The sequence below is a fragment of the Pteropus vampyrus genome, unplaced genomic scaffold (assembly GCF_000151845.1).
Source record: "Pteropus vampyrus isolate Shadow unplaced genomic scaffold, Pvam_2.0 Scaffold520, whole genome shotgun sequence".
NCBI classification, from domain to species: domain Eukaryota; kingdom Metazoa; phylum Chordata; class Mammalia; order Chiroptera; family Pteropodidae; genus Pteropus; species Pteropus vampyrus.
In genome coordinates, this window is record NW_011889301.1 from 176,760 (window position 1) to 200,454 (window position 23,695).

Genomic DNA, 23,695 nt, shown 5'->3' on the forward strand with positions numbered 1-23,695 from the left:
GAGTTCACGGTTTTTTTAGAGTCTACATATTAATGACATCTTATAGTATTTGTGTTTCTGACATCTCAGCATAATATCCTTAAGGTCCATCCATGTTTTTGCAAATGAAAGGATTTCCTTCTTTCTCATGGTTAATATTACAGGGCGTGTGTGTGTGTGTGTGTGTGTGTGTGTGTGTGTGTGTGTGTGTGTGTGTGTGTCACATTTTCTTTATCCCCTCATCTATTGAATGGTTGTTTCCATATCTAGGCTATTGTGAATAATGCTACAACAAACATGGGAGTGCATATATCATTTCAACATCCTGTTTTCATTTTCTTTGGGTATATACCCAGAAGTGGAATTGCTGAATTACATGGTAGTTATAGTTTTAATTTTTGAGGAAACTCCACAAATTTTTCCATAATGGGTGCACCAATTTACATTTCTACCAACAGTGCACAAGAGTCCTCTTTTCTCAATATCCTCGCCAGCACTTATTTTTGGTCTTTTTGATAATAGTCACTCAGGTGAGAAGTGATATCTCATCATAGTTTTAACTTCCATTTCTCTGATGATTAGTGACATTGAACATTTTTTCATATGTCTGTTGGCCCTTTCTATGTCCTCTTTGGAGAAATGCTTATTCAGGTCCTCTGCCCATTTTTCTAATTGGATTTTTTTTTTTTTTTTTTGGTGTTAAGTTGTATAAGTTCTTTATAAATTTCGGATATTAACCCCTTAATGGTATATCATTGTCAACTATCTTCTCCCAATCAGTAGGTTGTCTTTTGTTTTGTTGACAGTTTCTTTTACTATGAAAAGCCTTTCAGTTTGATGTTGTCTCATTTGTTTATTTTGTTGTTGTTATTTCCCTTGTTTGAGGACGTATAGCAATAAAAATATTACTAAGGGTGATGTCAAAGAGTTTATTGCTTATGTTTTCTTCTATGAGTTTTATAGTTTTGGGTCTTATGTTTAAGTCTTTAATCCATTTTGAGTTTATTCTTGAATAGCTGTAAGAGGGTGGTGGTCTAGTTTCAGGTTTTTGATATATATATATATGCCCGGTTTTCCCAATGCCATTTATTAAATAGACTATCCTTACCACATTGTATATTCTTGCCTCTTTTGTCATAGATTGACCATATAGGTGTGGGTTTATTTCTGGGCTCTCTATTCTGTTCCATTGACCTACATATCTATTTTTATGCCAGTATCATGCCATTTTAATTATTATAGCTTTGTAGTATAGTTTGATACCAGGTATTGTGATACCACCAACTTTATTCTTCTTTCTCAAGATTGCCATGGCTCTTTGAGGTCTTTTACAGTTCCACATAAATTTTAGGATAATTTGTTCTAGTTATGTGAAAAATGCTATTGGTATTTTGATAAGGATTGCATTAAATTTACAGATTGCTTTGGGTAGTATAGACATTTTAATGATGTTAGTTATTCCTATCCATGAGCACAGTGTATGCTTCCATTTATTTTTATTTTCTTCAACATTGTATAGTTTTCCGAGCAGAGGTTTTTTACTTCGTTGGTTCAATTTATTCCTAAGAACTCTATTATTTTTTATGCAATTGTAAATGGGATTGTTTTCTTGATTTCTCTTTCAGATAGTTTGTTATTAGTATATAAAAATGCAACCATTTTCTAAATATTAATTTTGTATCCTGCTACTTTACTGAATTCATTTCAGTTCTGATAGTTTTTTGGTGGAATCTTTAGGGTTCTCTCTATATAGCATCATGTCATCTGCAAATAATGACAGTTTTACTTCTTCCTTTCCAATGTAGATGTATTTTATTTCTTTTTCTTGTCCGATTGCTATGGCTCAGACTTCCAATACTATGTTGAATAACAGTGGTGAAAGTGAACATCCTTATTTTGTTCTTGATCTTAAGGAGGACACTTTTAGCTTTTCATCATTGAGTATGATGTTAGCTATAGGTATGTCACATATGGCCTTTATAATGTTAAAGTATGTTCTCTGTATTCCCACTTTGTTGAGAGTTCTTATCATAAATGGATGCTATACTTTGTCAAATGTGTTTTCTGAATCTATTGATATGATCATATAATTTTTATTCTTCATTTTGTTTATGTGTTGTATTACATTAATTGATTTGTGAATATCGAAACAAACTTGCATCCCAAGAATAAATCCCATTTGATCATGGTATATGACCTTTTTAATATGTTGCTAAATTTAGTCTGCTAACATTTCGTTGAGGATTTTACATCTATGTTCATCAAGGATATTAGCTCATAATTTTCTCTTTGTGTGTGTGTGTGTGTGTGTGTGTGTGTGTGTGTGTGTGTGTGTTTAGTTTTGGAATCTGGATAATGCTAATCTCATAAAATGAGGTTGGGAAATTTCCCTCCTCTTGAATTATTTGGAATAATTTGAGATATATAAGTTTTAATTCTTTAAATGTTTGGTAAAATTCAACTGTGAAGCCATTTGATCTAGTTTGTTGGGAGTTTTTTGATTACTGATTCAATTTCTTTAGTAGTTATCAGTCTGTTCAGATTTTTTTGTTTCTTCCTGACTCAGTCTTGAAAGATTGTATGTTTCTAGGAATTTATCCATCTCTTCCAGATTATCCAATTTGTTGGCATATAATTGTTCATATTTCTTTATAATGCTTTATACTTCTGGGGTGTCAGTTGTCACTTCTCTTTTATTTCTGATTTTTATTTATTTGGGCCTTTTTTTGATGAGTCTAGATAAAAGTTTATCAATTTTGTTTATCTTTTCAAAGAACCAAATCTTGCTTACAATGGTCTTTTTTGATCTTTATTATTTCCTTCCTTCTACTCCCTTTTGGTTTGTTTGTTGTTCTTTTTCTAGTTTCTTTAGGTATAAGGTTAGATTGTCTTGTTTCTTGAGGTGGGCTTATATTGCTATGACTTTCCCTCTTAGTACTGCTTTTGCTGGTGCTCCTATGTTGGGTGCATAAATATTTACAAGGGTTATATACACTTGTATTAATCTCTGTATCATTATGTAGTGTCCTTCTTTGTCTCTTGTTATAGCCTTTGTTTTAAACTCTACTTTGTCTAATATAAGTATTGCTACCCCAGGCTTTTCCCATTTGCATGGAATATCTTTTTCCATTCCTTTACTTTCAGTCTGTGCATATCTTTCAATCTGAAATGGGATCTTGTAGACAGCATATGTGTGGATCTTGTTTTCTAATCTATTCAGCTGCCCTATGTCTTTTTATTGGAGCATTTAATGCATTTACATTTAAAGTGGTTATTGACAGGTATGTTATTGTCATTTTATTATTCACATTTTTTCTTTATTATTATTTTCTTCTTGTTGTAATTCTGGTTTGGTGGTGATGAATTCCTTTAGCTTTTTCTTGTCTGGGTAGCTCTTTTTCTCTCCTTCAATTTTAAATGACACCTTTGCTGGGTAGAGTATCAATTTTAAATGATACCTTTGCTTGGTTGTAGGTCCTTGCTTTTTGTCACTTTGAATATTTTGTGCCAATCTTTTCTCGCCTGCAAAGTTTCTGTTGAGAAATAAGCTGACAGTCTTATGGGTGCTCTCTTGAATGTAACTGACTGCTTTTCTTTTGGCTTCTTATTGAATATTATTTTATTCACCCATATGTGCCCCTCCCACTGTCAGGTACACATCATCTATCTTAGTGTTTACTGTAGAGTTGCAATCTAATTATATATCCCACACTCCTGGCCCCAATGATTGATCTATGCATAGGCTCTTCATGTGAATTGGATCCATCAAAGAACCTTATACATTAAATCACAAATGATTGGTCTGGGTTTAGTAACATGACCCAAATTATGCCTCTCAGATCTCTTTTCTTGATTCTTGGGACTTAAGATGGAAAGCCTCAATTCATCTCCAATGGAGCATGTGAGACATAAATCTGGGAGTAGCCATGTTTTCAAGCATCATGTAAGAGAACAAGTTGGGAAAAGGAAGCGAGACTATAGATAGTTGCAGAGACTGGAGAAGAAAGAAGTTCCTGGTGGTGGTATCTCCTGAGACAAGCTAAATCTTTGCTTTTCCTGCTATTTTCTTACATGAACCAATAAATTTCTCTTTTATTCTAAAAAATAAAAAGGAAATTAGGTAATGAATTAAGGCATTGCATTATATAGAATTAGCCAGAAAAAAAAGCTCATACCAGAGTCAAAATTTATTTCAGTACTAACTCTATTGTTTTTTCTTAGTCCTTCCAGTTTTTCAAACAAAAGAGTTCACTGAACTTAGGACAGTATAAGTGCTCAATAAGGGAGTGTTGATGATTAAACAGATGAATGAGTAAACAATAGATTCATCCAGAGTCATAAAGGCCCCAGATGTCAAAACATCAGAAACACATGGTTAATACAGTCCCCACCCCCCACATTGACAAAGCCTACCATTGTGTTTACTGCAAAGGAGAAATGTTCCATTATCAAAGAATAAGTAATGAAGGGTGGATTGTAGCTTAAATGAATTCACTGACAGCCAGCACAACTACACAGAGATTACCCATCCTGTTTGAAGATTTTCAACCAGTTGGGTTCAGCTCTGATTGCTTTATTTTTTTAATTTTATTTATTTTTGTCATTGGTAACATCTTCTTTGGAAAACGGGTCACTCTTTCCTTTGTGCCCTTGTAATGATCATTTTGGCTTATTCCCCAATGTCCATTCTATCCAAATAATCAATTTAAACCAATCATGAATATTTAATTCTTTTGCCAGAGAGTGGTCCAGGGAAGGAGCTAATTTGGGTAAACTAAACTGAAAGGAGAAATTTGCTAGGGTTTGCGGGGGTGAAGAAGTTCTAGGTTTCTTCATCACATCTGCCTTACGAAATGCTGCTCTGTTGCAGCTGGCAGCCATTTTGTGACTGTGTGGAAGGACAGCTTAGGGGCAATGCCCACACAAAGGAGGGTAAGGCCAAGAGAATAGCTGAGGAAGGAAGTCCTGATTATGCCACACTTAGAACATGGTCTGGCCCTTAATTTCTTTTTATGATAGATAATAAATATTTTTATGTTACAAGACTGAGTCAAGGGTTTCCGTTACCTGAAACCAAAAGTATCATAAGTGATACAGGTTCTCACTATACCTTATTCATATCTCTGCTATATTATTGATTGCTCTTCATCACAACTATTTATTCTGAGATTATCTTCTCAACTAGATTGTCAGGTCCTTGCCTTGGGCTTGTTTTAGTTATCTTAATCTTTCTAGTTTCAAAAATAATGCCTGACACGGAGAAGTTACTAAGTAAATATTTGTTGACTATGTGAACAGTTCTGCCTATTACATCCCCAGTAAAGAGATTAAGCAGTTTACATGAAACAGTTCGTATCTTTAAAAAGCTTAAAGTGTAAAGGGAACTACAACATGCTGCAACTAGTACACTGAAAAACAAATACATTTGAGAGTAACCAAATGAAACATCCAAACCAGAATAAGATGTATTCTGTGCTAATCATTTGTGGCTATACTCATGCTTTCTGTATAGTCACTCGGACTCTAGAACATTTTTTTAACTTTTCATTTTGAACTAATTTTAGATATACAGGTGAATTGCAAAATGGTATAGAGTTCTCGTTTACCATCTACTTACCTTTTGCTAATGTTAACATCTTACACAACTATGATATACTTGTCAAAACTAAAAAATTAACATTGGTACAACTAACTAAAGTATGGACTTTATGCAGATTTTATATTTTTCCACTAATGTCCTTTTTCTGTTCCAGGAGTCAATTCAGGATACCACATTGCATTTAGTTGTCATGACTCCTTATCTCCCATGAAGCTTTCTTGGTCTTTGTTTTGTATAACCTTTAACACTTTTGAAGAATATTGGTTAGGTATTTTGTAGAATGTCCCTCAATTTTTTTTTTCTGATGTCTAAAGCTTTCTAGAAATTCTTTTGTTGTAATAATAATGTCTTATCAATGTAGGACATTTTGTGATTTAAAAACCAACATTGGTACATTCCCTTGGTGATTCTCACCTCCATATGGAGAAATGACTTAGGAAGAATAATTCTCCCCATATATAGGAAGGAATCGTGGGAAGATGCTATAAGAAGCAGGCTGAGAGCACCATGGCACCTGCTGGAATGAAACCTGGACATCAGTCAGTGAACTGGACTGAGCCTGAAGGGAACTGGGCTTGAACTTGTGAGCTACCCTCACAGGGTCAGATTCTTTATGTCCATGTATCTAAGTTGTTTCTAAAACCTCTTCCAGTTCTAAAATCCTCGATTATCCATGTATTTTCATTTCCTCTCATAGTATTATATTCTATGATACTAATTATTAACAGCTAATGATAAAACCTGAAAGTTGTCTCTCAGAGATAGCTTTTTACTATTCTATCCTCTTTCTTAGGAGCATATAGTTAAACAAAGAAAGCAAAATGAAACCTTTTAACTCTGCCTTTCTCTGGGCAAGGCCCTATTTAAAGACTATTAAGTTATATTGGCCCCTTCAGCCAAAGTAACTTCTTGGTGAAGCAACCCCTTGAAAGCTACATTTCTTGTCTCAGGAAAGCCAAGATCCATTAGTGACAGCAGTAGAGATGAATAAACCAGTAATGCACTATTTTCAGTTCGAGATACAGCTGCAGAACTCAGGTGTGCTGTGGGTGATAACAGCATTCCAGAAACAGTGGGGGAGAAGGAAAGGAAAAAATGAAAGGCTGAGGAGTAGGGAGGACAGGTAGAGGGAGAAGTAGAAGAGGACAATTTAAGGACAAGCATAAAGAAGTTCATCCATTCATGAATACTTATCGGGTACTTTCTCTGTCTCAGACTCTGATAGATTCTGAACATATGAAGAACAAGATAGATGTGGACCTTGTTTTCAGGGTGCTTATAGTCCACCTAAGGAATGGACAAGAAACAAATACGGGCATGCCTTATTTTATTGCACTACACTTTATTGTATTTCACGGATACTGCTTTTTTTTTTTTTTTTTTTTTTTACAAACTGAAGATTTGTGGCAACCCTGCATCAAGCAAGTCTATCGGCACCATTTTTCCAACAGCATTTTCTCACTTTGGTAATTCTCGCAATATCTCGAACAATAATAATGAAAAAAGATTACAACTCACTGAAGCCTCAGATGATGGTTAGAATTTTTTAGCAATAAAATATTTTAAATTAAGGTATGCACATTGTTTTTTAGACATAGTACTATTGCACACTTAATAGACTACAGTATAGTGTAAACATAACTTTTATATACACTGGGAAACAAAAAACAATCGTGTGACTCACTTTATTGCAATATTCTCTTTATTACGGTGGTCTAGAACCAAACCCAAAACCCCCAAGGAATCCCGGAAAAAATAATTAAATACAATAAGGAACATTATACAAACACTTATTTTTTAAAAAAAAATAAAGGGTGCAGTGCATCAAATAACTAAAAGTTAGGCAGTCAGGGTATTCAAACTGGGCTGGAAAAGTTAATGAATTAGTAACATATTCTCGGGTTCAACCAGGGAGTTTTGGGGAACTTTGAGCAGCTGTTGAGAGAACAATATGAAAACTGTGATTTGAGTCAGTGGTTGGCAACTAAGCCAAGGAAATACAATCAGGTGAGGCTCATCTCTGGAATAATGTGAATGGAAATAATGTGAATAGAGCTGGCTGGATGTTAGGCTGATGAATTTCTATGGACTGGCCAGACTAAAGTTGGATGTGTCCTCTGAGCTCTGCCCTACCTGTTTCAGCCAGTGGAAAGCACCAGTTCTGTGGAGCACTATGATTCCTGTGCTCATTCATTATCCACACTGGCTGGTTAAAGCTCTCTTAGCATCACCATTTCTGGGCCATTCCATGCACTCACCAATTAAACAACATTCATGGAAGCCTATGATATGCCAGGCCTTGTGCCAGCCTGTGAAGATATTACAGTGCAAGGAGCTTACCATCTAATTCAGAAGTTCCCAAACTTTCTTGGTTCACAAGTGACTCAGTGGTTCATTCACAGCAGCTTTAGGACAAAAGAAATTCCTATCAGTTCTATTTGTTTAGAAATTAGATCCAGACAACTTAATAAGTATTTATGTCTGGACAACTTAGTAGCTGTTTGAGGCTATACTTATGAATTACAAGAAAAATTTGTACTTTTATTTCATTCCAGGATGTGTGTGCTTGTTGGGCACTACACAACTTCACAAACTTTGGAATTAGATTGGGTCTCACCAACCTCATTTCTTGTTCCAAAATGATTTTTGTGTACTTCTAGTTTTTTATCACACTGCTGAAAAACCCAGCTTTGCAAAGATATGATGTCATTCACAAAAATATACTGGAAGAAAAATGTAGTCTAATGTGAAATCGTAAACTATCTCTACTCACATGCACATGTCAGATGGATGATCTCTATTTCCCTCAGATATTCAAAACATCCTGCTGTGCCCCTGTAAGAGCACTGTGGTACCCCAACACCTATTGTATCTTGATTTAGAAACAGATCCAAACTTTAAAATGTCTAAACCCACTGCAGGGCTTCTCGAATTGAGAGCACTTAAATGTGTCCAATAATGTGTACATCTTCACACAACTGAAAGCCAGAAGATTCAGGATCAGTCTCCCATGCACATTGTTGCAGAGTGACACTGGCCACATATACCTCACCAGCACTCAGCCCTTGATATAGGTGACTCTAAAGGGCTTCAATTGGACAAATACCACATATAGAGGATCGTATTTTCTGAATCGCAAAACCAGATATAAGGGCGGATGAACTTAGGAAGACAAAGCCTGACTGCTGTCCGGTTCTGCCAGGGAAATCTTGAACAGTCATCATCCATGAGAAACCCCAGTGTAAGATTAGCCTCCAACTCTAGGACCAGTTGGGTCTCAGAGGCTGCAGAAAATCCTAAATTCCCCTATGCTGCCTGCCAGCAGCCTGCCCTAAAAAAAAATTAAGGTGAATCAGAAAGCGTGTGTAAAAGACTTCCTGTTATGTGTATGTGTCTACCGTGTGACTTCTACAAAACTGATGCCAAGCCATCTAACTCCAACATCCTCATCCCTCCCAGCCCAACATTTACACACACGCAAACATGCACATATGCACGTACGTACACGCACGGGTTATCGCAGTTGAGGGGGTCTGATAAGTAGCTAAAAAATGTGTGGGGAAAAAAAAAGTGGGCTCTTGAAAACACCCTAGTACATTTCTAAAATAGGTTTATTACACTGGCTCTTAGTAGAACTGGAGGAATTTTCTCCACTGATAAAAACGTTCCATATTTTCATAAGATGTGGATAACAAATGTGAATAATCAGGCAAAACTTACCTGACTGTGGACATGTTTACACAGGTGACGGAGCAGCATAAAATGTTAAAGATAGAATCTAGGTGATGAATAAGAGTGTTCACTGTGAAATTCTTTCAATTTGGGGACATGTTTTAAAATGTCCACGATAAAATGTTGGAAATTTTTAATTTAAATATTTAAAAATTCAATTTAAAAATAAAATTTAACTTCACACTTAAGATCTGTACATTACACTGTATGTTAATTATGACTAAAAAAGGACGGGAGGACAGAACTGAGAAAAGGGTTTGAAAAGGAATATAAGGTAAAATAAATCTATTGGATGCTAGACATGGTTGTCTGGGGTAAAAAAAAATTCTTTATACATAGCTAACTAGGTCTGAATAGGTAAGAACTAACAGCCCAAGCGGCTACGGAGGGCAGGGCCTGCTTTCTTTCTAAATAACACTTCTCGCCTCGGAGCCTCCCTTCCTAACCAGAGTGGTTAAGTCAGGAACGCTCAGTGCGATCTGCACCTCCCGGCAGCACCGCGATCTGCGGAGCCGCGTAGAAACCAAGACTCGCAGGGTCTCACCTCAGAGCGGCTGGAGGTGTTCAGCCCAAACCCAGAGCGGCCCAGCCTGTCCGCACCCCGCAGCTGCGCCGGGGTGGGCTGGGACCCCGCAAAGCCCCGCCCCGGGGGCTCGCCCCCTTGAGCCCCGCCTCCCCCGCCCGAGTTGCGCGGGGTCCCTTGAGCCTGGCGGGTTTCGCCCACCACGGTGGGGACCGGCTTTGCACCTCTGTGCGCCCCGCCTGCACCTGGTCTGCGCGAACCCGGGCCCGCGGATGCAGAGCGCGATGGCCGCCCCCGCCCTGGCCCCGGTGACGCGGCAGGTCAGCGGCAGCACCGTCCCGGCCCTGGTCCCGAGCTCGGCCCTGGGCTCCGAGCGCGGGCAACCACTGGCCACCGCCGTGGCCGAGCTTCCCGTGCTGGACGCGTCCGGAAGGCCGGTGCCGTTCGGAGAGCTGTTCCGCGAGCGCAGGGCCGTCGTGGTCTTCGTGCGGGTGAGCGCGGGCGGCGGGGCGGCCCGGACCCGGGGACCCTGCCTGCTTCCACAGCCTCCGCTGTGGGATACATCGGGGCCCTGGGAGGGTGCGGGTCCAAGAGCAGTGTCGGTCCGGCTCTGCCCTTCGTCGTCCGCTAGAGGCGTCCTGAATGGAAAGCGCCCCTCTCGCTTCCTGGAACGCGAATCGACAAATAGCCAGCCAAGCCAAGGCCATTTCCTCAGCAAGCCGGGAGGCCTAGCCGGGACTGGGCGCGGCCCCGTTGTAACGCGTATTCGGTGCCCTTGACCTCTTTTTTCTACCCAACTTGGGTTGTTTATTAGAGTGACGCGTAACCGAGTACTTGGTCTCTTCTGGCCCCTGACGGTATTAGTTACTAACTTGTTTTTCTTTTTTTCCTTTTCTTTTCTTTTCTTTTGCCATGTTGGGATTTTCAGCATTTCCTGTGTTACATCTGCAAGGAATACGTAGAAGATCTAGCCAAAATCCCCAAGAGTTTCTTGCAAGTAAGTTCCTTGAGAGTGAGCAGCACTGGGCCCTGCTTCAGGGCGACCTTGTGAAAGTCACCGGCCATTTATAAGAAGTGCAGGGGGTTCAGGTGCTGAATGAGCCGCCTGTACAACGCAGACACTCACAAACTCAGATTATCACCTCTTTCTGGCACCTCCAAAAAGCGGAGAGACACGTTAGAGATCTATTTCCATCATAGTTTATTGGTTACTGCCTGCTTATAAACATGCTAACCATAGCAATAATTTTGATTCTACCTAGTAACCTTCGTATTTACAAATGTTTAATGACAGTGACCAAAAACACAAGTGCTAGAAATTATTGGTATTTATTTTTGTCATAAAAACACTCCAAGTAGTTGTTCATTATAGGAAAATACTAACATATCTTAAAGATGAAAAATTGTATTTGTAATAGGGTACACATTCCACATTCCTATGACAACCAAATACATGTTTTTCTTAAGGCACATGGAGGTTTGTCCACAGGTAAGCTTTTGAGTGAAGTCATTGGGCACCGCCTTTGTAAAACTCAGAACTATTTTCAGCATAACTTATTAGTTGAGTTGTGAAAAGGTAAAACTTTAATTAAATAACCTTACTTTAATAATTTTTATTCTTTTTTAATGTACACCTTTGGGGGGAGCATAGAGAATTATTGATTATATTATTTTAAAGTTCCTAGCAAAAGATCATCTGAATTAAACATTTTAGCATACATACATTTCTTTGCGTTGACTCACACATTTTGCTGTTTATTTCATTCTTCTAGAAGCCTATAGATGGTATTAGAATGGAACAAATGAGTTGAATAAGGGGAAGTTGTAGAAAACATAATTTCTAATAGTACGTACATGTCTTTTTTTTCTCCTCAAGGAGGCAAATGTCACCCTTATAGTAATTGGACAGTCATCCTATCGTCATATTGAGGTAAATATAGAGCAAATTGAAAACTAACAGATTAAATCTGTTTCAGACATAAAAATTACATTATTTGAACCACTACGTGTAGGTTAAATTTACTAAAGTTAGATCATCATTACTTTCTCTCATTTTTTAAAATTACAAATATTCTTTTTTTGTAGCCTTTCTGCAAACTGACTGGGTATTCTCATGAAATCTATGTTGATCCTGAGAGAGAAATTTATAAAAGATTGGGAATGAAAAGAGGTGAAGAAATTGCCTCCTCAGGTAACATATGACATGGCTCGAGGAGAAAATGCTGATGGTGTACTTTAATATTTGCATGGAGGAACAAATGGTAAATTCATAAATCAGACTGCTTTTTATGATTCTAGTAAGTGGACCAGATATACCAGAGTCTAAAAGACTCATTTCCTGGGCATAATGACATGGAAAGCATAATGACATGTGAAGCATTAAATGAATTTAAAAAGCAGGTGCAGGACAGTGTTTTCAGTATGATTTCAGTTTTGTGAAAATAAAAACCATTTCATAAACAAAAATCTATAATGTATATATGTGTATGTATAATGGGAAAGGTTTTAAAAGGTATTGCAGTGCTTATCCCAAGGAGTAGAAGTGAGAAAAGTGACTTTTATATGTTTTACAATTAGTACATTTTCCCCTGTCATAAAAAGAAAAATAATTGCTTAAGCCTATATATTTTCATACCTCAACATCATGGCTTTGAATACTCTATGTTCTTTAACTGATGAAGCCTTAGTTTTCATTTGAAGCCCAACTCTAAGGGGCTCTTCATAGCTCTTCAAACAGAAGTAATTGCTTCCCTCATTGCATATAAAGTGGCTGAGTAGTATAGTTAGTTGAAGAGTTTCATATTTTATTCATCTTTATGTGGTCTACATTCCCTGCCTTTAGCACGATTCTTTATAATTAATAGAGAGCTTAAGAAGCTTTAGGTAAACTGTTGGTGTGTGTTTTAGGTAGAAAGAACTTGACTTCTGAAATTCCAAATAAGAGGACTCAACTAGAACTCAAATCCTTCATTCTCAACAAATATTATTGAGCTCTTGTTTGTGACCCCCAACTGTGTTGGATGCTCTCCAGAGGGTAGTGATAAAAGTCACAGCGCCTACCATCCCAAAGCTCATAATCTACTCTGGGAGACAGAAGCAAACAACTTATTACAATCCCAGTTTAAGGACTTGCACTAGAGACGAGCATGTTCTGGGAATACCTATGCGAGAAATGGGAGGGGAGAGAGGATCTAGGAAGGCTTCTCAGAAGAGGTTTCATCTAAGCTCACTCTTAAAGGAGTTAACTGGGTGAAGTGAGGCTGGAAAAGGGTGCTGCTGACAGAAAAGTGGTACATGTAAAAGCACACAGGCATGCAAAAATGTGACTCTTGGAGAAATGCAGTTCCCTGCATCTGGCTGGAGTCTAGGGACCACTTGGGGAATTGGTGTGAGCCAAGAGACAGGTTGTGGCCAATTCATCCCGAATCTCGGCTGACATGCCACAGAATTTGGATTTGTTCTGGAGGCAGTAGGGGAGTTATAAAGTATTTGAAGTAGAGCAATGATACACTTACATATCCAGTGTGGAGGAGAAATTGGAACCCTCCAGCCAGAGCCAGTGACAACACAGTTGTAGTAATAGGCTAGAAAGAAATGACAAGGCCTGAAGTGGCAATGGATGGCAAGGAGGGAATGGAAGCGGGAGAACTGACATGATCCCTTAACTGATGGTTTTAAAGAAAGCAACCTAAACTTTATTAAAACAAATGATGATCTAGCATAAACACAGTTCGCTCTTTCTTTTCTCTCTATAGTGTAGGAAATTGCAACAGTATGGATTATGGACCTTACTTTTTGGTAGACTGATTTCCTGTGATGTAACAGAGTCTCAGCATGTGTAAGGTCTCTGTATCATTTAGCACTTTCTGTACAAACTGTGAGTTTCTCTTGTCACACCTCACCATTCATTGCCATAATAAAGATATGGAATTGCAAAAAAACAGATGAATTCTAAACAAAATATATGCATGTGATTATAAGAGAGGGTATATTCAAATCTTTTAAGCTCCTTTGACTTGTGTTAAAGTACTGTATTTCCAAACAAAATATTAGGTTCTCATAAACTAATTGTTTTAAGTTCCTCCCTAAAACAGCATAAATCTCAGAAGCAGTCTCTGAATAGTCCTACTTGAAAATTAACAGACTAAAAATATATTATTATTTTAACTTAATGGGGCATTTTTTAAAAAAAAAAAGAAGAAGAAGAAAATACAGCCATTAAATGCAAGGGAGCAATGGCTTTCTCCCGTAGTATTTCATTTTGCCTTATTTGATAATAAGCTAATTTACAATATTAAATCTACAGTGATGAGTACAGGCAGAAGATAAGTACAGTGCAAAAAAAAAATGCCTCTTATAATATTTACTTAACCTAGAATTTTAACTTAAAAGTCTGGTCTTGAGTCCAAGAATCAAAGTAAACAGGAAAAAAAGTGAAAAACAGGAATTTTATACATGAGAACTAAATTCAAGCTGGCAAAATTAGAGTGTGCTTCACAGCAAAGATTGTTAAATTCTAGGTTATGGAATCTCCTTCAGTTGAATTTTTAACATCAAAAATATCAAATGACTCCTTTGAACATAAGGAGATTGTTTGGATTTCTGAACATTTATTTTAGCTATAGAATCCTATAAAACAGTAAAATTTAGTCTTTTCCCCGTGTTTCTAAGGTAATGAGCCTGTATTTGTTTCTTGGTAAGATGAATATCTATCCTAATGTAAACATGAAAGAACTAGAAGAGTTCAAGAAATGAAGGGAAATTATAGATATCTGGAAATATTAAGAAATCAAGCAGGTCAAAGACAGCGTAATCATCAAAATAAAAAGTTAAAAAGCAAGTCATAAAAGGCAGGGATAGGAGAAAGATAAGTTACAAGAAGGGTAGAGTGACTGAGTTTCTTCACTCCAAAGGAGCAGACATGAAATATCAGTCTCTGTGAGAAAGGAAATAGAAAAACTGACAGCCAAGGAAAGATGGAGAGATAGCTATATTAGTTACAGCCAAATCACAAAGTCTCAATTGCATAACGTGGTCAAAGTTTCCTTTTTTTTCTTTTACATTTCAAGAAAGGTATACCTGTTCAGATGCCTCTCCCCTAAGCAGTAATTCAGGGACACAATATGGAAGGACTCAGGCCTCTTCCATCTTGTAGCTCTGTAGAGGGAACATGGAGAGTCACTTGTGAGAGGTTTTTAGGAGGTGGCCTGAAAGTGGCACACATCATTTTACTCATTGGTTAGAACTTAGTCACATACCATATTAAATTGCTGGGAAATGTAGTTTGGCTGTGGGCCCAGAAAGAGGATACAGGTTTTGACCAGCATATAACAGTCTGTGTGCCACAATGTCTCTTGAAAAGGAGTTTAGCTACCTGTTTGTAAGTTAGAAACTAAACAAATGGGGAATTAAACAACTGGGGAATTATAAATGGGGAATTAAAAAGGAAAATACTACCAGTTTGAGAAGACTGTAGCGGATATTTTTTTGTGGCATGATGATCTGGGTCTCTCATCACTTTTTCCTTTAAAACAGCAGTTCTCAGGTGGAGACAGTTTTTTGTCCCCCCAGGGAACATTTGGTATTGTCTGGAGATATTTTTGGTCATCACAACTTGGTGGGTGGTGGGTGCTATGGCATCTTGTGGGCACAGAGGACAAGGGTGCTGCTTAACAACCTACATTGCACAGGACATAGAATTACTCATCTAAAATGTCAGTAGTGAAAGTCTGGGAAACCGTTCTTGGGAGAAAAAAAAAAAGTTGAAAGTAATATGACACACAAGAAAGAGAATATTTTATAGAATTACTAACATTATCTTTTTAATACCTAATTGAATATAAAATGATAACATCTAAAGACAGTTTCTAATATTTCAGGACAGAGTCCTCATATAAAGTCAAATATACTCTCAGGAAGCATTTGGAGCCTGTGGCGGGCAGTGACTGGCCCTCTTTTTGATTTTCAAGGAGATCCAATTCAGCAAGGCGGAACTCTCATTTTAGGTCCAGGTAAGCATGAAAGCCTAGACCCCGCAGGACACTTCTCATCCCTTTTAGAAGCCCAGAGGCCGGCTACCAACTTTCTTCATAAAATAGCCACCATGTAAAAATGGGCAGCTTGACATTGTACAATCAGGATGCTATGCTTTCGTAGGAGGCATCTTTTGTTTTCAAGGGCTTCTGTATATTTCATTGTCTGTTTATTGGATGTAACATGCCCATCGTTTCATGCCCAAATGTTTTCAGGTATTTGTGATAGGGAAAGTAAGTCGTGGTTTGGTGAACTGTATATGGCTATAACACTCTCGAAAAAGTTCATTGGAGGTGAACGTGTCTAAATAGAGAATCATCGAGTACTTTTTTTTTGGGGGGGTGGGAGTCAATAGATGAATCAATCTAGTTATATATAATAAAACTAGGAGACTTCCTCAGTGTCAGAAAGCAAGTCAGCCCCAGGGACAGCTCATTCAATTACTATAAGCCACATCCTTTAAATAGCTTTATTGATCAATTTGGACCACCTGAAATTCCTTTGGCTCCACTCTGCTAAATGGATGAGTGTTGAATCTCTAGCATGTTCAAGTATTGCAGTCAGGGACAAACACCCATATGTGACAGTGCCAAAAAGCCTAAATCACTATGTTGTAAACTATTTTTTCTTCCTCTTTAAAATTGATGATGTTAGTGAGCTTAGCTTCTAAGAGTTCTAAAATTTGCATTTACTTTAATAAATTTCAGATGTCTAAAAGGAAATCTTTAGAAGGAGAATTTGACCAGCATTATGACTTTTGGGCTTTTCGCATCTGGAACACTATAGCTAGTTAAAATCTGTCATTGTATTTAATCTCCCTTTCCCTCTGTCTCATGAATTTACTGGTTAGATGAGCCAAAAAAATAAAAAATAAAAATAAAGCCCCATTTTATGAGAATGAGTCCTATAAATTAGCTCAGAACGAAATTGAGCCATACTTCTGAATGACTTATTTCCATCCTCAGACCCAGAAGGCGTTGTTTTTTGAGTCCCTCATTTCCATGTCTCAGCACCATTTGACCACGCACATTCCAGTTTTTTAAGAGTGAAGAGCACAGGGAAGTGTCATTTGTGTGCCAAGTTGACAACATACTTAATAAGGAAGAACATTCTGATACCACTGGAAAAAAATGTAGCTCCTCTAAGGAAAAAGCTAGGTGTACTTATTTATACAAATCTGTATCATGGTTAACCTGGCATTTCATTTTGCCTTACTTGCATAATTATTTGATAATTATGCTAATTTATGATATTAAATCTATAGTGATGGCTGTAGATATCAGATGACTGTAGATAATTAAAATGCAGAAAATATATCTCTAATAATGTTTACTTAATATAATGTTTTAAGTTAAAATTTTGGTCTCCAAAGTATCAAAGTAAACAGAACCTAGACTATAAATTATGACTTTTTTTTATTTGCACAGATAAAAGAATTGTAGACATCTAAGTACTTTCTGATTGTCTTAATGTCTTTATTTTTCAGCCTCTTTTGGTCTATGGTTACAATGCAGATAACCTATTAAATCAGTATGTAAGAGTAAATTTTTTTAAGCGAGTGATTTCTTCCATTATTATGTTTAAGAAACAGATGTGATTGTCCAGCTTGTATCTATGTTAGTTCCATATTTTGCCTGTCGGTTTGACAGGACATTTTATTTAATTACATTGAATAAAACCTAATAGAAGGTTATAATTTAAGAATCTTTCCCCTTGGATCTCATAAAACACGAAGTATAACTCTTATTTTACCATATCCTTGTCACACTTTATTACCTTAATTAGAAATTATGGCATTATATAGAGAGTATAATGTACTCCGGATAATTAATTTTTCCCTTCGGACTAATTAAAAGTCGAAAAGCTTCCTTGATTCTAGTGAACGATAAATCTAATGGATAATAATATATGCCAACCTCTGCCTTTTATTCTTACTGTCTTCCAGGTGACAACATCCATTTTATACACCGTGATAGGAATAGGTTGGATCACAAACCCATCAATTCTGTTTTACAGCTTGTAGGAGTTCAGCATGTAGACTTCACAAGCAGACCTTCAGTTATCCACGTGTGACAGTACAGACTCTGTCACTTTCAGGTGGACCCTTGAGATATGGCCTGAAATACTGGAGTGTAGTATCCTGGTACAGTGTCTCATTTGTTGGCTCTGCCCAGTCTTTGAGGAATTATGAAAATGGAGAGACGTGTACCCATTGAATTGCATGCTGAGAGGCATCAGTTATCAAAAACATTTGTGTTATAGCTTTTAAATTTTATACAAAGTAAAATTTTATTTATACAAAATAAAACTTTAAAAGCTATAACATTGTAAACATATTTTATATTAGGGTAAATTCATCCCATAAAATGTTTTTTTGGCCATTAAAATTATGAAGAACATATGAAGAACATATAAGGGGATGGGTAGACAACTCAAGACCATCTTATCCAGTGGAAAAGAGTAAAGAAAAGGATATTAAATTCTGTAGACAATATAGTCACATTTTATATGTATATGTTTATATTTTTGTATGCTTAGAAAAAAGACAAAAAATAAACACCAGAATATTACCTGTAGCTATCTCTATGTGGTAAGATTACAGGTGTTTTATTTTCTTTTTCACACTTTTCTATATTTTCCAAATATTCTACAATGAGCACGATGCATTTTTTGGCCAGGAAAAGGTCTTTAAACATTATATGCAGAATATATTCCTACAAAATGAGCTTCCACAAAGGTGCAGTTATGTAGGCTGCAGTCCACATATTTCTATCCTAATTGCTTTCCTTTGAAGAAATAAGGCAAACCAAATCTTTTATATAGTCTGTGTTCAAAGCACCTTGTCACCACACACCCACTATCTATTTCACCAAGATTTTTTTTTGGTGGTGGAGGGGGTGGTAAAAGAAGAAAAATATGTCTAAGGTATTTAAGATATGTATTTAAAGCGTGTGCTCAGTATGCATTTTGAAAGGGAATTTTAAGAATTGTTTAAACTAAAAAAGAACTTTATAACTTAAACATTATACTGTGGTTTGGCTGTACATTCCTAGACAGTTTCCATTTCTCACCCCCAAATTGCTTTTATTTAGTGGAGTATTGTCACCTTTTATTTTTTGAGAATCTTAATATGAAGTGGCCCAGAAATTCTGATGAAAAGTACAGCAAAATCAAAATATTGGTAATTATCAGTGAGTATAATACTGTTTTAAACTTATAACTTTATATCAAGGATATGAGGTACCACAAAATATATATTTAAAGTATCCAAATATTTTAAGGTATTTTCATGTACATATTACATGACAATCATGTTTTTAACCAATAAAAATAAAATTTCTCTTAAATTTAAAAGTAAGCAATTTTGTGCTATTTTTTATAGTAAGGAAAGACTGGTGACCCAGATCCCTTTGCTGATTTTAGACTTAAAACTGCTGAATCATAGCTTACACAAAATTTATATATTTATAAATGTACATAACATTTTTCTAAGATACATAAATGTTATTTATGTGGCTTCAGGAAGGTACAGTTACATATACAATAGTGCAGTGGTAAATTGCCTACCCAAACAATTTAATATAAAAGTTACTTATAATAGGTGCTATAAAATACAAAAACATGCTCCATATCCAATAATATACTGGACTCAAATTTTTGAAAAAATTTTCTGCAATAAATACATAGAAATACTGTATAAAGACTAACATCTAATACTGTTATGACACTAATTATTTGCCAGGTACTGTTCCAAATCCTTTACATATATTAGCTCTATGGAACTGATATTATCATCATCATCCTCATCCCCATTTTACAGAGAACAGACAACATCTTATTTTAAGATGAATTTATAAGAAAGTGAGGAAACTCCAGGGTCAGAGACAGAAGCAGAAACCAGGCTGATGACCATGCACTGAAGCCATGGGCTGCCTTGAGGGCTGTGCCTACCACAGGAATTAGAGAAGGCTCCCCCTTGGCTAACACTAAGGCTTTGCACAGTGGAGAGCTAAAACGAAGGCCACTGCACAAAGTACAACCTATGCCTTAGAAGAGCTACAACAGTGTAGGAATGGGCTACCATCACATCTATCCATAAACCAAGGAGCCCAGTGAGGACATGTGTCGTAAGGCTTCTGCAGTGAACTGTCAGGGCAATAAGAATTACAATAAATGAAAGTGCATGTTTAATTTTTAAAAATCGAATATTTTTGTTTCTCAAGAAGATTGATGATAGACTAGTAACCTGCATAAAATGTTTGTTGTTGTTAACCACCTACCATGGCGGGGGAGGGGGGGGCGGGGCGCAAAGTGAGAACAATGATCTCTTCCAGCAAAAACACGACTAAGACAAACTTTGTAAAGAAGCAAAATCATCTACTTCGCAGTTACCAGTTATTTTAAGAAAAGTGTTCCAGATGATGATTAGGATGTGCAGTGGCAGAAGGTACATTTACAGCTTTCTGTGAAGAATCAGAGTTCTTTTAAATTACTTTCACTCATTTTCAATTCCAAGTTTTCTTGTGCATGTATAAAAAGTGGAGTGGTAGCTATTCATGTACTGACTCTACGGGAAAACTCTGAAAACAGTTAGAGGATGCCAGTATTATATCAGATGCTTCAAATAGAAAGATAAACTCATTTCTAAAAAGGAAGCTAAGAAAAGATCCTCCTGCCTTTTTATTTTTCAGCCAATTTATAAAAAAGCAAAACCTTTGGAAGTTCATTCTTTCAAAGGCAAAACATCTGACATTATAATGAAAACTAATCTAAATTCAGTTTTGAGATTCAACTGAAAAAAATGATTTGTACTGACAATATGAGTATAAATTTGGATGAATACATATTGTGATAAAAGTGTTCATCCTAAAAACCCTATAGAGCAAAAGTGTACCTGAAATTGGTGGTGCACACATAATTCACAATTATTTCCAAACAAGCTGTCAGTTAAAATAGAGATCATAGTTGTTAAAATTTACCAATTTAAAAATTGTTTATTGTGGTAAAATATGCATTAAATTTATCATTTTAACCACTTATTGTAAAATATACATAATTTACCATTTTGACCATTTTTAAGTGCATAGTTCAGTGATATTAAGTACATTCACACTGTTGTGCAACCATCACCGCCATCCATTTCCAGAACTTTGTCATCATCTCATACCGAAATTCTGTGCCCATTAAACACTAAATCCCCATTCCCCCAGGCCCTTGGAACCACTGTTCTAGATTCTGGCTCTATAAATTTGACTACTCTAAGAAACTCGTGTAAGTGGAGTCATAATATTTATCCTTCTATACCTGGCTTAGTTCAGTTAACCTAATATCCTCAAGCTTCATCTCCATTGTAGCATCTATCAGAATTTCATTCCTTTGTAATATTCTTTTGTGTATATAGATCGCATTTTGTTTATTCGTTCATCCCTCAATGGACATTTGGGTTATTTCTGCCTTTTGGCTGTTGTGAATAACGTTTCTATGAACATTGCTATGTAAATATCTGTTTGAGTCCTTGCTTTTAGTTCTTTTGTGGACATACCCAGAAATGGAATTGCTGGATCAAATGGGCATTCTATGTTTAATGTTTTGAGGAATCACCAAACTGTTTTCCACAGCAGTTGCGCCATTTTACATTCCCACCAACAATGCACAAGGGTGCCAATTCCTCTACATCGTTACCAACACTTGTTTTCTGTTTTTCTTTTTAAAAAATAGTCATGCTAATGAGTGTGAAGTGATTTTGAATTGTACTTTTGACAGAATTTGCCAGTTTTAAAAATATATGCACAGAGTAATCAAACAACAAAATATCTGTGAGAAGCTGATGTTGAATAATAATTTTTTAAAAAGTAAGCATAGTAGTCTGCACTTTTTTTGTTACCCATCATCAAGCAGACATTAGAAGCATATAAAGTGTTGAAGAGCTGCTCTGTAAATCGACCTGTGTGTCCTCATTAATAGTGAACTTTTTTTGTAAATGGGTCTTGTATTTTTTTTATTTCTTTTGTTTAATAAGTTGGAAATCTTTAATGAATTCATTTAATGAATGGTGTGGCAAAAAAACGAAATTTTGAAGCTTTTAGTGAATTATATGACTGAAAACAAACCTCACAAATAGGTTTGTTTTTTAAATTTAGCTCTTAAAAAAGAAGGAAACTAAAAATAAATAAGTGAAAGCTCAAATATGATAAAATATTTAATTTTGAAATTCTATAACTTTGCTTTACAGTTTCTCAACTTACGATGCAGCTCTTATTTTTAATTGGATAGATATGAATCCTGAGTCAGAAAGGAATGAAATGGGGAAAAATAGGAAGGAATAAAATTACCTATGATTTTGTAGCATCAGAATTTGATGAAACATTCAAAAAAATTTTAAATGGAGAAGATGAGTTTCATCTTATAAAAATTAAGGATTGAAGAAAGATACTCTGGAAGCAAAAGACAGTATCTGAAAATGTTAGGGCTGAAATATTTGTTTTCAATACGAACAAAATGTATTTGAAATATCTTCCCTTTAGCAAAATTTGTCCGAGCTTACCTGATACCTAAGCACCTGTAGAGACACAATATCCTCAATTTGAAATGTGGACTAAGAGTAGAATTAAGTGAAGAAGTTTACAATTCCAAGTCATTTGACTATAAAATGCAACTTTGAAAGAAATTTTGTTTAAAAATAATAAAACCATATTGAAAAATAGTTTTCAGAAAAATATCAATGATATGGCATTAGAGATAGATTCAGCTTAGAAATGGACTAAAGTATAAAAACGTGCTAAACATGATTTTCTGCTTATATTTTTTAAGTTTAGATAATATAAATGTTTTTAAATTTTCAGAAAATTTAATTTTTTAAACAGTTTTTGAATAGAATGATTTCATAGGTCCCTTTGAGACAATTGTCAGTCAATAGATATTTCAAGCAATTATATATTCTTATTTATTTTTGTGCCTTTTTTCGCTCTCAAATGTTCTGGTTTGGACTACAAATTATATTGTCACTTTACTGATCATCTTCATTGATGGATAAAACAAATAAAATAGTCATTAAAAATAAGGAATATTTGATCAACAAACATAAGCTTTATTTGATAAAAAATATAAAATAATATAAAAACACCCATTCTTCTCAAGAACACATGAAAAAATTAACTATGTTATTATCCCTTAAAGTAAATCTCAATAAACTTCAGATTGAAGTTCATACAGACCATGGTCTATGACTACAATGCAACTATATTAGGAAATCAATAATCAAAACAAAACCTCTGATGGACATTTTTTTTAATTAAAAAAACTAAAAGGTCATGGAACAGAGTAGAAATTTTGATGGACGTTAAGAATTAGAACTGAATAAGAATGACAATACTAGTGACATTCTTCAAAAATAGTATTTTAATGTAAATTTATAACCTAAACACTCATATTGGGGGGAAAAGGGGATTAAAATTAATAGAGTAAATGTTCAAATTTAAGAAGTGAAAAAAGCAGAAAACTAAAAAAAAAAAAAGATAAGAAAAATAAGAGTGGCAATGATTAAATAGAAGACAAAAAAATAATAGGGAGATTCAACAGGCCAAAATTTGGTAATCAGTAAAGTAAGCAAACCTGTGACAAAATTAAGGAAAAAGGAGAGAAAGCACAAACATTATGGAAAAGGGAGAACAAATCTACATTAAAATATACAAACATTCTAAATAACTATGCCAATAAACTTGAAAATTTAGATAAAATGAATATGTTTTATTTAAAAAGTAACTTTTCACGTGTCTCAAGAAGAAATAAAATACTATATAGCTTTATAACCACTTAAAAATTGAATCAGC

General features: G+C 35.7%; 1 protein-coding gene and 1 pseudogene across 1 annotated transcript; both read left to right on the forward strand.

Moving 5' to 3' along the window:
* The window catches only part of LOC105307835, a 59,855-nt pseudogene extending 54,066 nt beyond the window's left edge, over positions 1–5,789 (forward strand).
* A 4,185-nt stretch (positions 5,790–9,974) lies between these two features.
* Positions 9,975–18,447, forward strand: AAED1 (AhpC/TSA antioxidant enzyme domain containing 1). Its single transcript, XM_011383462.2, has 6 exons — positions 9,975–10,324; positions 10,762–10,830; positions 11,710–11,763; positions 11,919–12,024; positions 15,713–15,844; positions 17,812–18,447. Exons 1-6 carry the CDS (start codon positions 10,106–10,108, stop codon positions 17,937–17,939), a joined length of 708 nt encoding a protein of 235 aa, XP_011381764.1. The 5' UTR covers positions 9,975–10,105; the 3' UTR covers positions 17,940–18,447.
* The last annotated feature ends 5,248 nt before the right edge of the window (positions 18,448–23,695 follow it).